This window comes from Heteronotia binoei, chromosome 19 (assembly GCF_032191835.1).
Source record: "Heteronotia binoei isolate CCM8104 ecotype False Entrance Well chromosome 19, APGP_CSIRO_Hbin_v1, whole genome shotgun sequence".
NCBI classification, from domain to species: domain Eukaryota; kingdom Metazoa; phylum Chordata; class Lepidosauria; order Squamata; family Gekkonidae; genus Heteronotia; species Heteronotia binoei.
In genome coordinates, this window is record NC_083241.1 from 37,512,749 (window position 1) to 37,534,640 (window position 21,892).

The 21,892-nt window shown below is 52.5% G+C and overlaps 1 protein-coding gene across 2 annotated transcripts in view; it reads right to left on the minus strand.

The window, feature by feature from the left end:
- Positions 1-21,892, minus strand: part of LINGO1 (leucine rich repeat and Ig domain containing 1) — a 156,162-nt gene that overhangs the window by 121,370 nt on the left and 12,900 nt on the right. Inside the window, exon 1 of one of the 2 annotated variants that reach the window (XM_060259855.1) lies at positions 4,585-4,664. The exons of the other annotated variant lie outside the window; for it this stretch is intronic. Within the exon in view, the coding sequence (XP_060115838.1) occupies positions 4,585-4,590 (6 nt within the window). The 5' untranslated portion in view covers positions 4,591-4,664. Of the gene's footprint in view, positions 1-4,584; positions 4,665-21,892 lie in introns of those variants that run through there. 2 annotated transcript variants of the gene reach the window in all.

Below are 21,892 nucleotides of genomic sequence, written 5' to 3' on the forward strand. Positions count from 1 at the left end.
GCAGCGTGCAAGACGAAGGAAACAACAGGCATCTACCTTACAGGGCTGAGGGCGAAGTCCCAGGAGGGAAGATTTCAGATGAACCCAAGAGAGCTTTCTCCTATTAGGAGAAACTCTTGAATGGAAAGAGCGGTTTGACAAAAGGCACTAATTTCTGGAGGTGGGGAGGTGTGTGTGTGTGGGGGGGGAGTTCTAAAAGGCAGAGACGGAACAACCATCTGTCAAGGATGTTCTAACTTTGGAGTTCCTGCAAAGAACAGGGGGTTGGGCCTGTAAGACCTCTTTCCAGCGAAGGCGTACGATTTTACGGAGGCGACCGAAGGTACAGGAGTTGGGCAATGTCTTTCCTTCTATACAGAAGGTCCCAGGTTCAATCCCTGGGCCTCTCCTGCCAAAACTGAGGCTGCATGTTAGGAAACAGACCTAAGGGAGTCACTGCCAGTTTGGGAAGGCTACACCTGATTGAGGAGACCAAGAGCATGGCTTTACGCCACCTATGCCTGTTTCCCTCTGAAGTCCCATTTGCAGGATAGGTAAGTACATGCTTATACCACCCACTGAAATCAGCAAAACTTGAACACACTCCTTTTTGGAAAGGGTGTGCTCTTTGGGGGAAAAGGCCGTGGCTCAGCGGTAGAGCATCTGCTCGTCATGCAGAAAGTCCCAGCTAAGCTCAGGGGTGGAAACCAGTCAAAGGGTCAAAATGACTGATTTTACCGACCAACGTTCCAAAGAAACCCGGCCAAGCGGCGCTGAAAACCTGACAAATCGTCGAACCGTTTAATTCCAGCCTATCGATAAATGAGCTTTTTCAAAGCAAAACCAGGAGTTTGTGGAAAACTTATTATCTGGCCTTCCGCCACCCCCATAGCCAGCCGTCGCACACCTTTTTATTGAATTTTTTAAAAAATGAAAACAGGACAATGTTTTCAATCCCTGGTATCTCCAGGACCATTCAGGAGGTGATGGGAAAGACCTCGGCCTGAGACCCTGGAGAGCCGTTCCCCATCTGAGGAGGCAACACTGACTTTCAAGAACCAAGGGGCTGATTCGGTAGAAGGCAGCCTCATGGGGATGTGACCTCTCCTTGCTTTCAATACCAGGGTTTGGGCCGCCGACTGTAACCAAGACATAGTGCCTCTGAGCACGTGCAGAGCATCCCTTTTGATGTCACTGCAATCTGTTCGTGCACATCTGAGAAGAGGGCAGGACGGTGGCTCAGTGGTAGAGCATCTGCTTGGGAAGAAGAACGTCCCAGGTTCAATCCCCGGCATCTCCAAAAAAGGGTCCAAGCAAATAGGTGTGAAAAACCTCAGCTTGAGACCCTGGAGAGCTGCTGCCAGTCTGAGAAGACAATACTGACTTTGATGGACCGAAGGTCTGATTCAGTATAAGGCAGCTTCATATGTTCAGGATGGCAATCTGGGGCTTGCATTGGAGACCGATCCCAGGCAGTGTTCCTTCCCTTTAAGCTGAGTTAGCGTGAGCTAGCTCACAGATTTTGAGCCTCCAGCTCACTCATTTTTGTCTTCGCTCAGGAAGGAGGGCCCCCAGAGCACATTAAGTGATGCTGGAGCTCACAACATTAATCCCAGGAGCTCACAAAGTAGAATTCAAGAGGGGACTGGATCAACATATGGAGCAGAGGTCCATCAGTGGCTATTATTTGTTGTTCAGTTGCACAGATTGTTGGAACTCTGTCTGGGGCAAGTGATGCTCTGTGTTCTTGGTGCTTGGGAGGGGCAACAGTGGAAGGGCTTCTAGCGCCCTGGTCCCACTGATGGACCTCCTGACGGCACCTGGGTTTTTTGGCCACTGTGTGATACAGAGTGTTGGACTGGATGGGCCACTGGCCTGATCCAGCATGGCTTCTCTTATCTTATGTTCTTAAGAGAAGAAGGTATAACTCTGTCTGGGGCAGTGATGCTCTGCCTTCCTGGTGCTTGGGGGAGGGGGGGGCAACAGTGGTAGGACTTCTGGAGTTCTGGCCCTGCTGGTGGACCTCCTGATGGCACCTGGGTTTTTTGGCCACTGTGTGACCCAGAGTGTCGGACAAGATGGGCCGTTGGCCTGATCCAACATGGCTTCTCTTACGTTCTTAATTTTTGCTCACAGGACTCTGCAGCTTAGACGGAATACTGAATTCCCAGGACATGCTGTCTTGTACACTAAGCCCCTTTTCACATAGTTCCGTGAGGGTACCCGGCATTGCCCGGAAGCCTAGCAGGTTTCCTTCCCTGGCTGTAGGCACCACCCAGTTGGAAGACGTGGCCCTCAGTTTCTCTCTCCTCCCTTTCCCATTCATAATGGCTGGAACGTAGCGCCCCCCCCCCACAAGATATCTGGCCAGACGGCAAGGTATTCCCGGCTATGGCGCCAAGGCCAGCCTGGCACAGGTGGAATCTGCCAAGCAAGCTGTACGGTGGGCAGAGCCCGGATGAATCGGACAGGGGCGGTCGCTCGCCCCCCTCCTTGCTGGAATGCAGCACCTACGGATGAGTAAAGCGAAGGGGTTTCGTCAGCTGGCCTCCGGATCGCCCCCAACCCCCTGCAACAAGGGGCCAGATGCTTGGTGTTAGGGGGAAGACGTCGGTGGGTTTGCCAAAGCCGAGGAGGGGGACCAGGCGGGCAGAGAAGAGGGCACGGCCAAAAAAAGCCCCCCAAACAGCTCCCCAGTCCCTCAGCACCCTCTGTTTTGGCTCGGTAGCCTCTCTCCAAACCCTACCCACCACCACAACAGACACATTCCGATACTGTGGAAGGGGCTGACACGCCGACTACCCAATGATCCAGCCCGGTGCATGTATGAAGCGCACACAGAGAGAAAGACACACACTGGACCGCAAGACCTCTTCTCACAGCGGACAACAACCCCCCCCCCTCCCAGCGACAGAAGCGCAACCAAAAAGGACCAGGATAGGACGCTCCCTGTAAACCGCTCCCCCACGGTCTTGCTCAAGTATAAACAATCCAGCGGTGTGCCCTAGACAAAAGAGCCCCCAAGGGTACCCAAACAGACGCCCCCCTCCGCCCCATTCAACTCGCGATTCTCACCTTAGGACGGGCGCCCGGAGAAAGGCATCTTTTCCCTACCGAGGGTGCATGTCGCCCCCCCACCCCACCCCAAAGGAAAGCCGCTTCCAGATGCGACCCAGGGGCGCGCAGGCACCTCCGGATCGCCCTGCCCCGGTTTACAAGCGCGCCCCTTTCGTAACGTTCCAAAGCCACACCAGAGAATCGGCACACACCCAAGATGCGCGCTCTCTCTCTCTCTTCTCCCCCCCCCCCACCTCGCCACGCTAGACTCCTGTCCATCTGGCGTGACAATAGGACAGGGTGGGTGGGTGCGCTGGGAGGGGGGAACCCCCCACCCCCACCCCTTGGGAGAGATCACCCCCAAACTTCAGAACAAATGCGGTGCCCCCCCCCCAAGAAGGCTGCGTGAGGCAAGAATGGAGGAGGGGGGGAGGTATTCGTGTTGAGTCTGTATAGAGGGGGGCTCCAAGCTCAGGCAGGGCTCGTGCAGAGCGCTCCCCCCCCCGCCCCCAGTGCTACAACGGCTCCCCCAAAGCTCAAATCGGCACCTCCAATTGGAGACCACCTCCCTCAAACCCAAGTGCAAGCCGCCCCCCCCCCCCTTCAGATAGGAAAAGCTCTTCGTCTAGAGCAGAATTTCAAATAGGCAGTCTTCATCTCTCTCTCTCTCCCCTCGACGAGAATCATGGAGCCTCCACAATTTATAACCCAAAGGACAAACCCCAAATCCAGACAGCTCCGGGTCGGAGCCTTAATGCCCAATGATACGGATTCGGAGCAGGTTTCGAAACTAGAATCTCTCTCTCCCCCAGACCTACAAAATAAAGACCTCCCCCCCACCTCCGCGAAGCTAGCTGGGAACCTCAGAAGCCCCTAACCCGGGGGAGACCTTCAAGACGTTGGAACAGACCCCCCCCCCTTCTAAATCTCCCTCCCTTCCCAGTCGGGTCGACAGACCCTCTGTGGTTTTAAAAGAGACCCCCCACACACACACACCTCAGTCCAAAATCCACAACCTGCAGTCTTCGTAATCTCCAGGGCAGGGCGATACAAATGGGTCGGAACTCCCCTGGTTCCCCGAACTATCCTTTCAACACGGACCCGTCCCCCCCCCAAAAAAAAACCAGTCCAAATTCTCTAGGAACCCCCCCCCAAATCCGGATCAGCCTTTCCATTGCAACGCCCCCCCCCAAAAAAAAACAATCCGGATCAAGCTCTCCGTTTCACCCCCTCCAGACATCACGACCAGACCTTCCATTAGCTCCCCTCCCCCCAACCCGGACCAGCGTTTTCATTGGGCTCCCCCCCCCCAAACAATCCCTTCCAGCCACTCCATTTCACCCCTCCCCGAATCCGGATCAGCCCTTTCGCTGCACTCCCCACAACAATCCGGAATAAGCAGTTTACCCCCCCCCCCAACCAAAAATCGGAACCTGCCTTTCCATGGCATCCCCCCCCCCCCCCAACAATCCGGATCTGCCCTTCCATTGCAAACCGCCCCCCCCCCAATAGAAAAACACCCTACATCCGCGCTCGGCGCCCCCTTACCGGCATCTCTCATTCTCGCCGCCCGCCTCTCCGGGAGAGAAATGGCATCGTCCTTCCTTCCCCCGCGTCGCCGCCGCCGCTCCAGCCGCAGCTTCGCCCCCCCCCCCTCCCCGGGCTCCAAGCGCAGCAAGCCTCGCCTCGCCTCGCCTTCCCTGGGCGCAACTGGCCGCTCCAGCGCCCTCCTGCTCCCCCCCCAACTCGACCCAGGCAGCCCCCCCCGCCTGGGGATCGGGGCCTTCTCCTCCCCCCCCCCTCCTGGCCGGGGCTCCTAGTGGCTCCTCAGGCCGGCTGGCCCAGGGCAGGTGGCGAGGGCGCAGGCGGGTGGGGGGCGCGGGAGAAAGGGGGCTGCACACCGGGCCGAGGGGGACGTGGGGCGCATCGCCCTGCCTCAGCCCGGATTTGGCTCTGGGGTGGCTCGCGAGAGGGGGGGGGGCAGAGAACAGCAGCAACGTGGCCGCCTCCCTCCTGATTGGAGGAAAAGAGGAGGGGGGGAAGTATACTAATAGAAAGAACAATGCGGGGGGGGGATCTGGATGCCTAAAATACAAGGAGGGGAGGAGAGAGGAGAGAAAAAGAGAGAAGCGGCTTCCCAATGCAGAACCGAGAATCGCCCAGGCTCAACCGCTTCCCCCCCCCCCCACCTCCCCTTTCCCCTACTAATCCTCCAAGCGAGGAGCAAATGTGGCGGAAGGGAGGGAAGAAAAGAAAGAGGGAGGGAGGGAAGGAAGGAAGGAGGAGCGGGTTGGGCTGGAGAACTGGGTGTGGAGAAGCTGCGAAAGCCCCGGAGATCTCTCCGGCAGGGAGGAGGTGGGGGGAAAAAATGTCTTCTTAGGCAGAAGGAAAGAGGGAAGACTGCAAGGGAGGGCGGCAGCTCCTACTCCCTATAGAAAGGAGAAGAGGAGGAGGAAAAGTTGTGTGTGTGGGGGAGGGGAGGCACCTTGATCTTTCTCCCTTCTTTCTGATCTGCAGACTCAGGGGGTCCCTCTGACTCTGGAGGCCTGAGCGCCTGCCACAAACCTCTTGTCGGTTTCTAAGGTTCTACTGGATTCGAACCCAGCTCTTCTGTGGCAGGCCAGCACAGCTGCCCTCTGAAACCATCTTCTAGACCAGGGGTAGCCAAACTGGGGCTCGGGAGCCACATGTGGCTCTTTTACCCATATTGTGCAGCTCTTAAAGCCCCCTGCCTCACCCCACCGGCCAGCTTGGAAAATGCATTTCAAGTTAAAGTTGCTTTCTTTCCACCTCTTCCTTCCTCTCTCAAACATCTGACGTTCATGTCTTATGGCTCTCACGCATCTGCTGTCTAGAACGAGGGAGGACAAACTTGGTTAATGTAAGAGCCGCATAGAATACATGGCAGACGTTTGAGAGCCGCAAACAGATGGAGGAAAGAAGAAATGGAAAGAAAGCAACTTTAACTTGAAATGCATTTCCCAAGCTGGCCAATGGGATGGTGGGGGGCACAGGGAAATAGCAGAACGGTTTGGGGCTTTAAGGAGGGGGAGAGGAGCTAGGCTTACAGGGGGTAAGAGAGAGACTATCCTACTCTCATCTCACTCACTCCCCTTTGTTGAAACTCTCCTGGCTATAGCAGCCAAAAGTTGCTCTGGAAAGGCAAGAAGGGGAGGGATGGTGGCTCAGTGGTAGAGCATCTGCTTGGTAAGCAGAAGGTCCCAGGTTCAATCCCCGGCATCTCCAACTAAAAAGGGTCCAGGCAAATAGGTGTGAAAAACCTCAGCTGACTTTGATGGACCGAGGGTCTGATTCAGTATAAGGCAGCTTCATAAGTACATATGTCCTAGGCCCATCTTTTTGGTGACCCTCTGCTAACAAGGCAATTTTTTAAAAAGGAAAACACTCTTTTGTGGCTATTTGCCCCAGGCTTAAAACCACTGTCAAAATCGATTGGACAAATTGACCAAGGATAGGTCTTTAGCCCCGATAGATAAACACAGGGCTTTTTTCTTAATAGCAGGAACTCCTTTGCATATTAAGCTGCACCCCCCCCATGTAGCCAATCCTGTACAAAGAGCCCTGTAAGCTCTTGGAGGACTGCTTACATCAGGGGGCATGGCCTAATATGCAAAGGAGCTCCTGGTACCAAAAAAGCCCTGGATAAATGGAACCTCCATGTAGAGAGACCGTGTACCTTTGAATCCCCAATGCCAGGATCTTCACAACCCAGGAGGTTTTCAAGAGCATCCAACAGGCCAGATAGAGGACCCTGGAGGACATAGGTCTCTCTCTAAGGCAGCCAAACAGGTATTTATGGGGTCGTTTGGCATCAACGATAGCCAGTCAGGAAATTGAAATAGAAAGGACGGGGGAAGTGAGCTGACATTACTAAATAGGTAATGAATATTTCCACCCATTGCAGAGAACCCAAACGAAATGTCGGCTTCGTAACCCGGTTATGGTGAAGAGCTGCGTGCTCAATCAGTCTGAGTCCCAAGTACCATCAACGGGGTGCCAGCTGAAATCCACAGCCTAATTTGGCCAGGAGTGCAAGAGTTCAGTTGTAAGGGGAGGGGGGATGCTTTCCAGCTCTATGATTCTAACCTTGAGTGTGTGCAGAGTGTTATTAAGGAAAGCAAGACACATTGCCTTCCTCTGCAGAGCCTTTCTTGGTGGTCTTCCTCTCAAGTACTGACCCTGCTTAGCTTCCAACTTATGACGACCCCAGTAAGGGGCCTTTAAGGCAAGTGAGAAGCAGAGGTGGTTGGCCATTGCCTTCCTCTGCAGAGCCTTCCTTGGTGGTCTCCCATCCAAGTACGGACCCTGCTCAGCTTGCAACTTATGGTGACCCCGGCAAGGGGCTTTCAAGGCAAGGGAGAAGCAGAGGTGGCTGGCCATTGCCTTCCTCTGCAGAGCCTTCCTTGGTGGTCTCCCATCCAAGTATGGACCCTGCTCAGCTTGCAACTTATGGTGACCCCGGTGAGGGGCTTTCAAGGCAAGGGAGAAGCAGAGGTGGTTGGCCATTGCCTTCCTCTGCAGAGCCTTCCTTGGTGGTCTCCCATCCAAGTATGGACCCTGCTCAGCTTGCAACTTATGGTGACCCCGGCAAGGGGCTTTCAAGGCAAGGGAGAAGCAGAGGTGGCTGGCCATTGCCTTCCTCTGCAGAGCCTTCCTTGGTGGTCTCCCATCCAAGTATGGACCCTGCTCAGCTTGCAACTTATGGTGACCCCGGTGAGGGGCTTTCAAGGCAAGGGAGAAGCAGAGGTGGTTGGCCATTGCCTTCCTCTGCAGAGCCTTCCTTGGTGGTCTCCCATCCAAGTACGGACCCTGCTCAGCTTGCAACTTATGGTGACCCTGGTGAGGGGCTTTCAAGGCAAGGGAGAAGCAGAGGTGGTTGGCCATTGCCTTCCTCTGCAGAGCCTTCCTTGGTGGTCTCCCATCCAAGTACGGACCCTGCTCAGCTTGCAACTTATGGTGACCCCGGCGAGGGGCTTTCAAGGCAAGGGAGAAGCAGAGGTGGTTGGCCATTGCCTTCCTCTACAGAGCCTTCCTTGGTGGTCTCCCATCCAATACTAACCGTGCTTAGCTACCAAGATCTGATGGGATCGGACCTTACCATGCTGACTTCCCTTCAACATTGTGAACAGAAACAGAGAGGGGGCGGGGCGGGAAGAGCACAGTTTGTGCAGGATACCAAAGCAGGGCGCTCAACCCTCCCCAGGCCCCCATGTTAGTGAAAAGGAAAGGAAAGGTCCCCTGTGCAAGCATCAGTCGTTTCCGACTCTGGGCTGACGTTGCTTTCACAACATTTCCACGGCAGACTTTTTACGAGGTGGTTTGCCATTGCCTTCCCCAGTCATCTACGCTTCCCCCCCCCCTCCCGCCAGCAAGCTGAGTACTCATTTTACCGACCTCGAAAGGATGGAAGGCTGAGTCAACCTCGAGCCGGCTACCTGAAAACCAAGCTTCCTCCGAGATCGAACTCAGGTCGTGAGCAGAGCTTAAGACTGCAGGACTGCAGCTCTCCCACCCTGCGCCACGGGGCTCTTCGTGAAAAGCGATTGATAAAAATATAAATAAAGCAGCGATCACTTCTGCAAGCCTCACAGCGCTGGGAACAGAAGGGGACGGGAAGTGTTTTAGTCAACACTCGTCGTCAAAAGAGCACAGAGTTCTCACCACGCCCGCGGCTGCTTAAAATACAAACGAAAGGAGCGTGCTCTTCCTGGCAATCGCTTTGTGGGCTGCACTCGCCTGATGCCAGAAAAAGACCTTTGGGGTTTGTGGTGGGACAGGGCGATGGACAGCAGGTCCATGTGGAAAGTGGCTTCCTGGGAGGGGAGGAGCTCTGTGGTTGCTAAGCAGTTCCTGGATGGTCACATGAACACAGGAAGCTGCCTTCTACTGGATCAGACCTTTGGTCTATCAAAGTCAGTATTGTCTACTCAAACTGGCAGCCGCTCTCCAGGGTCTCAGGTTAGAGGTCTTTTTCATCACCTACAACTTGGTCCTTTCACCTGGAGATGCTGGGAACTGAACCTGGGACCTTCTGCATGCCAAGCAGACGCTCTGCCAATGAGCCACGGCCCCTCCCACACCGTGGTGGCTAGCATCAATTAAAACAATATAAAACCAAAGACATGGAATTCACTGCCACAGGAGGTGGTGGTGGCTATAAGCATAGCCAGCTTCAAGAGGGGATTGGATAAGCATATGGAGCAGAGGTCCATCAGTGGCTATTAGCCACAGCTTATCATTGGAACTTTCTGTCTGGGGCAGTGATGCTCTGTATTCTTGGTGCTTAGGTGGGCACAGTGTGAGGTCTTCAAGTGTCCTGATGGCGCTTGGGTTTTTTGGCCACTGTGTGACACAGAGTGTTGGACTGGATGGGCCATTGGCCTGATCCAACATGGCTTCTCTTACATTCTTATGTTGTCTACTTAGACTGGCAGCAGCTCTCCAGGGTCTCAGGTTAGAGGTCTTTCTCATCACCTATAACTTGGTCCTTTCACCTGGAGATGCTGGGAACTGAACCTGGGATCTTCTGTATGCCAAGCAGATGCTCTACCCCTGAGCCACAGTCACCATTGTATAATACATGTATTGTGTAGTCAGACTAACACCAGCTCTCCAGGCTCTCAGGGTTTTTCACATCACCTACTGTCCCTTCCTTTTCAATTGGAGATGCTGAGGATTGAACGTGGGACCTTCTGCATGCCAAGCAGATGCTCCACCACTGAGCCAGGGTCTCAGGCGGAGGTCTTTCCCATCACCTGCTGCCTGGTCCTTATTAACGGGAGATGCTGGGGATTGAACCTGGGACTTTCTGCATGCCAAGCAGAGGCTCTACCACTGAGCCACAGCCCCTTCCTAGAGTACATGTACACATTAAGCTGCCTTATACTGAGCTTGATCCATTCACCTGTGAGTTTCCTAAAGAAAAACCATCTATTAAGCTGCCCTTATCCTCTCTTGATCCATCAAAGTCAAGATTGTCTACTCAGGCTGGCAGCATCTCACCAGGGTCAAAGGTGGAGGTCTTTCACCTCCTACCTGGTCTTTTTAACTGGAGATGACGGGGATTTAACTTGGGACCTTCTGCATGCCAAGCACATGCTCTGCCAGTGAGAGACAAGACCCAAGGTTGCCAGGTCCCCAATAGCCACTGGTAGGTGTGGTTAGTTCCAGGTTGGTGAATTCTTGGAGATTTGTTGGCCGTTTGACTGGGGGGGGGGGGGTCGGCCAAGGAGAGCCCCTGGTGAGCGAGGCCTGCTTGGGCCGGCCCAAGAAGGCTTCGATTGCCCAGGGCTCTCCTTTCTTGCATCGGGTTGCTTTTGGCTGTGGGGGGGGGAGCATATGCTAATGAGTTATGCTAATGAGCTCTGTCACCTATTTTTCTACAAAATGACCCCTGAGACAGACCATCAGTTAGGATTGTCAATTAACTGTTGGGGATCCCCCGGTTTGGATATCCTCCCCCTGCTTCAGGGTCATCAAAAAGTGGGCTGGGTGGGTGCAGAGGGAAAGGTCTGCTGGGTACTCCATTATTCCCTATGAAAACCAATTCCCATAGGGTGTAATGAAGAATTGATCCAGGTGTATCTGGGGCTATGAGGGGTGTTTTTTGAGATAGAGGCACCCCATTTGCAGCATAGCATCCAGTGCCTGTCCTCAAAACACCCTCCAAGTTTCAAAAAGATTGAATCAGGGGGACCAATTCTGTGAGCCCCACAAGAAGGTGCCCCTATCCTTCCTTATTTCCAGTGGCGGGAAGGCATTTAAAAGGCGTGCAGTCTCTTTAAAAGTTATGGCCAGAACTTCCTTTGGAGTTCAAGTATGCTTGTCACCGCCTTGCTTCTGGCTCCACCCATAATGTCTCCTGGCTCCTTCCCGAAGTCTCCTGGCTCCTCCCCCAACGTCTGCTGGCTCCACCCCCAAAGTCCCCAGAGATTTCTTGAATTGGACTTGGCAACCCTACTGTCGGTTCAGGTGGGCCAACAATTACCTAGCCTGGTCGGCCAAAGGTCTTTTTCCTGCTCTGCCGCCTGAGGTCTTTCAAGCAGAGCTGCTGGAGGTGGAGCCTCCAAGCCATGATATGCACTGCAGATTCTTTCCCCACTGACAAACGACCTTCCCACCTTGCTGCCCTCTTTCTTCCTTGCATAAGGAAGCCCAATTTACTAAGTAAGGCTGTCAGCCAAGGGGGTTTTTTTTAGCTCTTAATTGGGTCTTGTTTAACCGGTCACTCTGTTGCATTTTCATACATGCTCAGACTACCAAAGACGAGGGCTTTTTAAAAACAGGAATGAATAGAAACACAGTTCCGGGTGGCTTGATGTCAGGGGGTGTGCCCTAAGATGCAAATGAGTTCCTGCTGGGCTTTTTCCACAGAAAACAGCCCTGTGTGAAACAATGGTGACATCAGGGGGTGTGGCCTAAGATGCACATGAGTTCCTGCTGGGCCTTTTCTACAAAAAGCCCTGCGTGAAACAATGGTGATGTCAGGGGGTGTAGTCTAATATGCAAATGAGTTCCTGCTGGGCCTTTTCTACAAAAAGCCCTGTGTGAAACAATGGTGACACCAGGGGGTGTGGCCTAAGATGCAAATAAGTTCCTGCTGGGCTTTTTCTACAACAAAAGCCCTGTGTGAAACAATGGTGGTATCAGGGGGTGTGGCCTAAGATGCAAATGTGTTCCTGCTGGGCCTTTTCTACAACAAAAAGCCTGTGTGAAACAGTGGTGATATCAGGGGGTGTGGCCTAAGATGCAAATGAGTCCCTGTTGGGCTTTTTCTACAACAAAAGCCATGCCAATGTCCTATCAGTGGGGGCCAGTCTCCTAAAGTAAAAGAATGCCTCATTCAAAGACAAAGGTCATCTTTATCAATGCCTTATTAAATTTCTTATTTACATTGTGCTCCCAGAACCCCGGTCCATTCTGGAAGAAAAAAAAATCCATTATGAAACCTTAGCTTGCTGTTATGTGGGTTAAAAATCCCCCTGATTAAAACAGACCACCGTCAATAAATCCACTGAAGAGTTAGTAGCTTAATCTACTGATGGAAGCCATCGCTGCTTGCAAGTCTTATGATAGAGCTGGTCCAAAAAGCCGCTTCCCTGAGAAATCTCAAGAGCGATCCCCGCTGCAAGACAGCTCCGTGCAGTAGAAAACCCAGCAGCTAGAATCTCAAGCAGGTCACCTGGCTGAGAACGGAGGCCTTTTGTGTGCCTCTTGCACAACGCCAGCCCCCGCCCCTTCCCCACACCTGCCTGCTCTTCCATGCCAACAGCTCTCTTTTAGCTGCGCATCACACCCGCATTGCCTGCTGGCTTCCAATAGAGGGTGCCAACGCGGTACGCATGAAGCCCGCCATGCGGCCTGGACACCTGCAGGAGAATAAATGCAGGGATGAAAAGTGGGAAGGGACATCTTTCGGAAAAGGCTCCCAGTAGAACTGCGACAGATACAAAACAGAGCCAGCTCTGGACAGAATCGCTCATGGAAACCAGCTAGTGATGGAGTCCTTTGCATTGGTTAGAAGAATCCTCCGTGTTCCAAAGTGTCCAAGAGGCAGGGAATAATGAAGGGTGGGGAAGAGGCATAGTTCATTTGCAAAAAGAGGACAGAGAGGTTTTAAAAAGAGGGTTCGCAAAGGTAAAGGGAGTCCCTTGTGCAAGCAGTAGTCGTTTCCGACCCTGGGGTGGCGTTGTGTCACAATGTTTTTTACAGGGTGGTTTGCCACCGCCTTCCCGTCATCTACACTCCCCCCCCCCCCACAGCAAGCTGGGTCCTCATTTGACCAACCTCAGAAGGATGGAAGGCTGAGTCAATCTTGAGCCGGCTACCTGAACCAAGCTTCTGCCGGGATTGAATTCAGGTTGTGAGCAGAGAGCTCAGACTGCAGTACTGCAGCTTTACCACTCTGTGCCACGGGGCTCCTTAAAAGAGGGTTTAGAGGGGTTTTTAAAAGGGGCTGAAGAAGAAGATGATATTGGATTTATATCCCGCACTATACTCTGAATCTCAGAGTCTCAGAGCAGCTCACAATCTCCTTTTACTCCCCGCCTCCACAACAGCCATCCTGTGAGGTAGGTGGGGCTGAGAGAGCTCTCATAGAAGCTGCCCTTTCAAGAATAGCCCTACGAGAGCTATGGCTGATCCAAGGCCATTCCAGCAGCTGCAAGTGGAGGAATGGGGAATCAAACCAGGTTCTCCCGGATAAGAGCCCGTGCGCTTAACACTATACCAAACCGGCTCTTTAAAAGAGGTTTTAAAAAGGCCTTTAATGGCGTCTGAGGACTTTTCAAAACATAGCCTACAGATGCAGACGGGGTTTTTGAGGTTGATGGGTTTGGTTCTCCCCTCCCCCACCTGCTCTGCAGACTGCTGGTGCTCAGCGAGACCTCTTTGGCTCTTGCTCCGTTGCCCCATGACTCCGCCAGCCTCTTGCTACCCTCGTTTGGGTTGCTGCTGGCGCGCCCAGTTTTGCTGGATGCCAGGGTGAAACGTTCACTCCTGCACCCGCGCCTCATGAGAATCACTTGGCATTTTTCATTCCCCTCGCCCACCCCGACTGGGAATCCTTACCTGGTTGTTTCCCTCCCCCAGTCTTTCCTGTAGTAGCCTTCCTTTTTTGGGGGGGGGGGGAGCCCTGCCTGCTAAAGCCCCCAAGGCAGTGCCCTCTGCAAAGTACCAAGTCCCACTGTTTCTGCTCCATCTGGTTGGAGCTTTGGGCTAAGACTTGTGTTCAAATCACCATACTGCCATGTGACTCGCCCGACCAGTCACTCTCTCAGTACAACCCTATTTCAATTATCTTTGCCCCCCAGCATTGCTAGTACTGTGCCTTTCTCTCCAATGGTATCTGAACTAGCTTCCATTGTCCTCCTTTCCTCCATTTTATCATCACAACAACCTTGCAAAGCAGGATGGTTTGAGCGTATGTGGCTGGCTCAAGGTCACCCTGCAAGCTTCCATGACAGAGTGGGGGATTTGAACCCAAGTCTTGGAGCTCCTAGCCTGACACTTTAACCACTAAAACCATGATAGCTCTCTGTCCTATGCCGTTAGTCCAGTCCATTGAAATCAACAGGCTTTGATTGCACTAACTCTCTCTCCTGAACACATGCTGCAGCATTAGAACGATGATGATGATGATATTGGATTTATATCCTGCCCTCCATGCCAAATCTCAGAGTCTCAGAGCGGCTCACAATCTCCTTTCCCTTCCTCCTCCACAACAGACACCCTGTGAGGTGGGTGGGGCTGAGAGAGCTCTCACGGCAGCTGCCCTTTCAAGGACAGAGTCTCAGAGTGGCCTACAATCTCCTTTCCCTTCCTCCCACACAACAGACACCCTGTGAGGTGGGTGGGGCTGAGAAGGCTCTCACAGCAGCTGCCCTTTCAAGGACAGAGTCTCAGAGCGGCTCACAATCTCCTTTCCCTTCCTCCCCCACAACAGACACCCTGTGAGGTCGGTGGGGCTGAGAGAGCTCTCATGGCAGCTGCTCTTTCAAGGACAGAGTCTCAGAGTGGCCTACAATCTCCTTTCCCTTCCTCCCACACAACAGACACCCTGTGAGGTGGGTGGGGCTGAAAGAGCTCTCACGGCAGCTGCCCTTTCAAGGATAGAGTCTCAGAGCGGCTCACAATCTCCTTTCCCTTCCTCCCACACAACAGACACCCTGTGAGGTGGGTGGGGCTGAGAGAGCTCTCACGGCAGCTGCCCTTTCAAGGACAGAGTCTCAGAGTGGCCTACAATCTCCTTTCCCTTCCTCCCACACAACAGACACCCCGTGAGGTGGGTGGGGCTGAGAGGGCTCTCACAGCAGCTGCCTTTTCAAGGACAGAGTCTCAGAGCGGCTCACAATCTCCTTTATCTTCCTCCCCCACAACAGACAACCTGTGAGGTGGGTGGGGCTGAAAGAGCTCTCACGGCAGCTGCCCTTTCAAGGACAGAGTCTCAGAGTGGCTCACAATCTCCTTTCCCTTCCTCCCCCACAACAGACACCCTGTAAGGTGGGTGGGGCTGAGAGAGCTCTCACGGCAGCTGCCCTTTCAAGGACAGAGTCTCAGAGTGGCCTACAATCTCCTTTCCCTTCCTCCCCCACAACAGACACCCTGTGAGGTGGGTGGGGCTGAGAGCTCTCACAGCAGCTGCCCTTTCAAGGACAACCTCTGCCAGAGCTATGGCTGACCCAAGGCCATTCCAGCAGCTGCAAGTGGAGGAGCAGGGTTATAGTGAGTTATATCGGAGTTATATTGCGTATAAGACCTTTGGTCTATGAAGGTCAGCGTTGCATACTCTGACAGGCAGCAGCACTGCAAGGCCTCTGGTCTTTCATAGCACTTAGTACCTGATTCCTTTCCTTTTATACCCTTAGAAGTTCAGCAATTCACAGACCTTTAGCAGCAGAAAATACTTTCTTCTTCTTCCTCCTCCTTCTCCTCCACTAGCTGGGTGACCTTGGGTCAGTCATAACTCTCTCAGAGCTGTTCTCTAAGGAGCAGCTGTTTCAGAGCTCTCTCAGCCCCACCTACCTCACAGGGTGTCTGTGGTGGGGAGACGAAGGGAAGGAGATTTTGTAAGACTGAATGAAGGGCAGGGTATAAATCCAATCGCCTGTTTCCTGGATCCCATGGGAGAAATACAAAGAAAGCATCTTTAAGACCAATGAGTGCCAACGTTTTAAGCACGTTTCAATTTTTTAAAAATTTAATTGCGTTTATCTGTGTCCTTTATAAAGTTTATATATCTGCTGCCCAATCTTAAATAGGTACACACACGGCCCAGTCCAACATGGCCCAGCCCAACAAGGTCTCATTTATGTCAGATCCAGCCCTCATTACAAATGAGTTTGACACCTCTGTTCTAGCAGCTTCTTCTCCCCATTCCTTTCTGCCCTCTGTATCTTAGATTCTGAACCTCATTTCCTGAATCCCTGAAGTCTGATGGGCACACAAGCAGGAGGGCGGCATTCCCTGGTTAGGGATACGTCTGCTCACCTATCACCAATTTTGATAAATCTATTTCCTTCGCTGTGATGCCCCCCAGAATTAAACCCAAGCCAATGGTAACCTAAGCCTGTTATTCCTGTTTGTCTTTTGCATCTATTTTCTCCATTGGCTGAGGCTCCACCCTTGGGGTGGGAGGCAGAGCTTGCTTTGTCATGCTCTCTCAATCACACAGCAGGGCTACTGAGCAGGACCAGATCTACATGTTTTTTTTTGAGGGGGGGGGCAAAATTAAAAAATGGCACCCCTTATGAGCTCATTCTACCTTATGGACCCATAGAATAGAATTGACTCCATACCCAATTTGGCACCTCCCCTTCCGGTGGAGCCTGGGGTAAGCACCCCCCTCTGCTGGGAGAACCGGGTTTGATTCCCCACCCCTTCACTTGTAGCTGCTGGAAAGGCCTTGGGTCAGCCAGAGCTCTCACAGGAGTTGTCCTTGAAAGGGCAGCTGCTGTGAGAGCCCTCTCGGCCCCACCCACCTCACAGGGTGTCTGTTGTGGAGGAAGGAGATAAAGGAGATTGTAAGCCACTCTGAGTCTCTGATTCAGAAAGAAGGGCGGGGTATAAATCTGTAGTCTTCTTCTTCAAGCCTCTCTTCCATCTATTGGCTGAGGTTCCTCCCCCTCCTGGTCCCCACTCCTCCACTTCCACCTGCTGGAATGGCCTTGGGTTATCCATAGCTCTCATAGGTTATCCAAGCTGTCCTTGAAAGGGCAGCTGCTGTAAGAGCTCTCTCAGCCCCACCCACCTCACAGGGTGTCTGTTGTAGGGGAGGAAGGAAAAGGAGATTGTGAGCTGCTCTGAGACGCTGAGATTTGGTGTGGAGGGCGGGATATATATCCAATATCATCATCATCATCATCATCATCATCATCATCATCATCATCATCATCATCATCATCATCATCATCATCATCATCATCATCATCTTCTATTGTGCGTATGCTAAGTCGCTGTCCACCCTCTGCCTATATGTATGGACTGGTAACTTCCATTTCATTGTATCTGTGGAAGTGTGCTTGCACACAAAAGCTTCAACTTTAAATAAAAATGTGCTGATCTTAAAGGGTCCACGGGACTTGAACTTTGCAGTGGTCACACCAGGGCTTTGTTTGTAGCAGGAACTCCTTCGCATATGAGGCCACACACTGCTGATGTAGCCAATCCTCCTGGAGCTTACAGAGCTTTTAGTACAGGGCCTACTGTAAGCTGCAGGAAGACGACGACGAAGAAGATATTGGATTTATATCCCGCCCTCCACTCCGAAGAGTCTCAGAGCGGCTCACAATCTCCTTTCCCTTCCTCCCCCACAACAGACACTCTGTGAGGTAGATGAAGATATGGCTCACAATCTCCTTTCCCTTCCTCCCCCACAACAGACACCCTGTGAGGTGGGTGGGGCTGAAGAGGGCTCTCACAACAGCTGCCCTTTCAAGGACAACCTCTGCCAGAGCTATGGCTGACCCAAGGCCATGCTAGCAGGTGCAAGTGGAAGAGTGGTGAATCAAACCCGGTTCTCCCAGGTAAGAATCCGCACACTTAACCACTACACCAAACTGGCTCTCCCTTGGCTACATTGTGGAGGGGTGGCCTAATATGCAAAGGAATTTCTGCTACAAAAAAAGCCCTATAGGTGGAAAACCAGATGGATGCATAATGAGACCCACACATCCCGGAATCACAAAAATACGGGGTGGGGGGGGGTGGCTTGGCACCTCCTGTAAATTCAACATGGATTTCTGTCTTCTTAGATCCCTTGAAACATGAACTACGTACGAGAGTTTGTGGCTTCAGAACACAGCTTGAGCAAAAGACATGCCACAACGTTCTAACACAGGGTGGTGAGCACGGTCACAAAACGGTGGCCACAGTAGGTGGAGCAGATCACAAAATGGCTGCCGCAGGAGGCGGAACCAACCATAAAATGTCAGGGAATGAGGTTACTTATATAACTATAACAGTACTTCTTCAACAGTGTTGATAGAAGCTCCGTTTAATAGGATGCCTTTAAATCTGCACAACCAATCCGAAGCCTGCTGGGCAAAAGCCCCACCCACTTTGTCAAAGCACTTGCTGGGAACCAAGAAAGGTGTCTGTGGGCATCAAGAAGTCAGGGACTCCTGTTATAAGGGGTGCAGAAAATTTCACCAGTTGGGTGTAGTGGTTAAGTGTCTTATCTGGGAGAACCGGGTTTGATTCCCCGCTCCTCCACTCGCAGCTGCTGGAATGGCCTCGGGTCAGCCATAGCTCTGGCAGAGCTTGTCCTTCTCTGGGAGAGAAGAAGCAGCAGAATTGCAGATTTATACCCCACCCTTCTCACTGAATCAGAGTGGCTTACAATCTCCTATATCTTCTCCCCCCCCCACAACAGACACCCTGTGAGGTGGGTGTGGCTGATAGGCCCTTTCAAGAACAACCTCTGCCAGAGCTATGGCTGACCCAAGGCCATTCCAGCAGCTGCAAGTGGAGGAGTGGGGAATCAAACCCGGTTCTCCCAGATAAGCTCTGAGATTCAGAGTATAGGAAGGGATATAAATCCAACATCATCATCACCATTTTGAGGGAAATGTATCTGGTTAATTTTTTTTGGGGGGGATATGAAGCCTTCATTCCCGTGGCAAGGAGTTCCACAGGCCTGTTACAATCCCCACGAGGTGACTGTGTCCTTCACCGCGCTGATCACTCGGTACGATAGACACCAGCCAGCGTCCCTCTCCTGCGGCCTTGAGCTCTTTCGCTTGGTGTTTTTCCAGACATTTTGTTGGCACTTTCAAATCATTAATAGTAACAGCGACACTTCAGAAGAGAAGGAGGGCCGGGGAGGGGGGAGCTCGGTAAGGATAATGAAGCCAAGTGGGCGTTTGAGAGGCAACTGTGCATGGGAGCATCTGTGTGTGTTTGTCATTTAGAAACATGTTGGGGGGGGGGAAGGAAGAGCAGAACAGAGAGGGGCAGACGCAAAGGGAGCAGGGAAAGTGGGTGAGTGGAGGGATGATGCATATCGGCAAAGGGCGGAGGGGGTCCCCTATGGCCAAGTCAAGTCAAGTCAAGTTTAATACGGTCATAGACCAGTCAAATTAAATACAAATAACTTATGGCAACACCTGGGGGTTCAGATGAGAGAGAAGAAGAAGACTGCAGATTTATACCCCGCCCTTCTCTCTGAATCAGAGACTCAGAGTGGCTTACAATCTCCTTTATCTTCTTCCCGCACAACAGACACCCTGTGAGGTGTCTGCAATAGCTATGGCTGACCCAAAGCCATTCCAGCAGCTGCAAGTGGAGGAGTGGGGAATGAAACCCTGTTCTCCCAGATAAGAGTCCACACACTTCACCACTACACCAAACTGGCTCTCCTGGGGGGGGGGGGAATCTGTGGGGGGGGACCACCCCAAATGAACTCCGAAGCGAAATCCTATTCCCGTCCTCTCCCAAGATCAGAGGGCTGGTTCCTTCTCCTCTAAACTGACATTTACCCGTCGCTCGAGCTGAGCAAATTCGGGCAGTGCCGATAAAGAAGATCAAAGCCGAGCCAGCCAGACGGAGGCGACGGCGCGATCCTGCTGTCACTTGGAAATGAATGAAATTTTTTGCAATTGCAAAGGGGGGGGGGGGGGGCGGAAAGAAAAAGACTGCCTCCATCCAGGCTGGTTATGAGACGGTTCTAGGCGGTTGCCTAGGGTGGCGTTCTAGAACGGGTTGTGCTTTTCTGGGTCTCGCTGGAGACCGACGCACCACTGTGGGGGTGCCAAGGACATGTTATGATTGGGAGTCAACTCCGTGGAACTCGGCGATAGTTGCCTCCAATGGATTTACTTGTTGACTTCATTTATACCTTCCTTTTCTCCCCCACGGCCTGGCCTGGTTGGCCTAAGCTAGCCCGATCTCATCGGATCTTAGCAGATGCCACGCAGGGTCGGCCCTGGTTGGAACTTGGACGGGAATAATATAATGGGTTCAACACATGGAAGAAGAAGATGATATTGGATTTATATCCTGCCCTCCATTCTGAAACTCAGAGCGGCTCACAATCTCCTTTACCTTCCTCCCCCACGACAGACACCCCATGAGGTGGGTGGGGCTGAGAGGACTCTCCCAGCAGCTGCCCTTTCAAGGACAATCTCCGCCAGAGCTATGGCTGACCCGAGGCCGTTCCAGCAGCTGCAAGAGGACGAGTGGGGAATCAAACCCGGTTCTCCCAGATAAGAGTCCGCACGCTTCACCACTACATCAAACTGGCTCTCAAGAGGTGGTCGTGATCATCAGCTCTTTATTAGGTACAGCATAAGACGGACTGCACTTAAAAGACTGGAGAATTGGGCCAATGGAGCCAACTATATACGACTCAGGGTTTCCGCACAAGCACGTGATTGGATCATTCAAACCTGCATGGGGCCCGTGATCGGGCCCAGGCTATCCTGATCTTATCAGATCTCAGAAACTAAGCAGGGTTGACCCTGGTTAGCGTTTGGATGGAGAACACCGAGGAAGTCCCGGGCGGCAACAAAGAGGAAGTCAATGGCAAACCATTCCTGAACTTCTCTTCCTGACCTGGATGGCCCAAGCACACCTGATCTCATCAGATCTCAGAAGTTAAGCAGGAGCAGCCCTAGTCTGTGCTTGGATGGGAGATCGCCAAGGAAGTCCAGAGTCTGTATGCATAGGAACATAAGAGAAGCCATGTTGGATCAGGCCAACGGCCCACCCAGTGCAACACTCTGTGTCACATAAGAACATAAGAGAAGTCATGTTGGATCAGGCCAATGGCCCATCCAGTCCAACATTCTGTGTCACATAAGAACATAAGAGAACCATGTTGGATCAGGCCAATGGCCCCTCCAGTCCAACACTCTGTGTCACATAAGAACATAAGAGAACCATGCTGGATCAGGCCAACGGCCCACCCAGTCCAACACTGTGTCACACAGTGGCAAAAAAAACACCAGGTGCCATCAGGAGGTCCATCAGTGGGGTCAGGACAGTAAAAGCCCTCCCACTGTTGAAAGAGAGTGAGTCGTCTCTGATGGAACATAAGAGAAGCCATGTTGGATCAGGCCAATGGCCCATCCAGTTCAACACTCTGTGTCACGCAGTGAACTTCTCTTCCTGACCTAGCCCGATCTCATCAGATCATAGAAGTTAAGCAGGGGCAGCCTGGTCTATGTTTGGATGGGAGACCACCAAGGAAGTCCAGGGTCTGTATGCATAAGAACATAAGAGAAGCCATGTTGGATCAGGCCACGGCCCACCCAGTCCAAGACTGTGTCACACAGTGGCCAAAAAAACCAAGTGCCATAAGGAGGTCCACCAGTAGGGCTAGAAGCCCCTCCCAAGCACCAAGAATACAGAACACCACTGCCCCAGACAGAGAGTTCCAGCAGTATGCTGTGGCTAATAGCCACTGATGGACCTCTGCTCCATACGCTTATCCAGTCCCCTCTTGAAGCTGGTTACACTTGTAGCCACCACCACCTCTGAGGCAGGCAACAGCAAACTACCTCTAAATGTTTTGGGAGATGCTGGGGATTGAACCTGGGACCTTCTGCGTGCCAAGCAGATGCTCTGCCACTTAGCCAGGGTCTTCTGCATCACTTACTGCTTGGTCTTTTTACCTGGAGATGGGAGGACCGACCCCAGGATTATGTCAAGCAGATGCTCTATCACTGAGCCACAATAGCTCCAGAAGGCATCAGAAGGTGGGCAGCAAACCTCCCCAGCAGGCTACCTACCCTTAACTAGGACTGCTCAGCTCACTTTGGGGCACCGTCTGCAAGGAACACTTTGTACCCAACTTCAATTCTTCTTTGCATTCCCTTTCATCCCTCTTTTTGGGCGG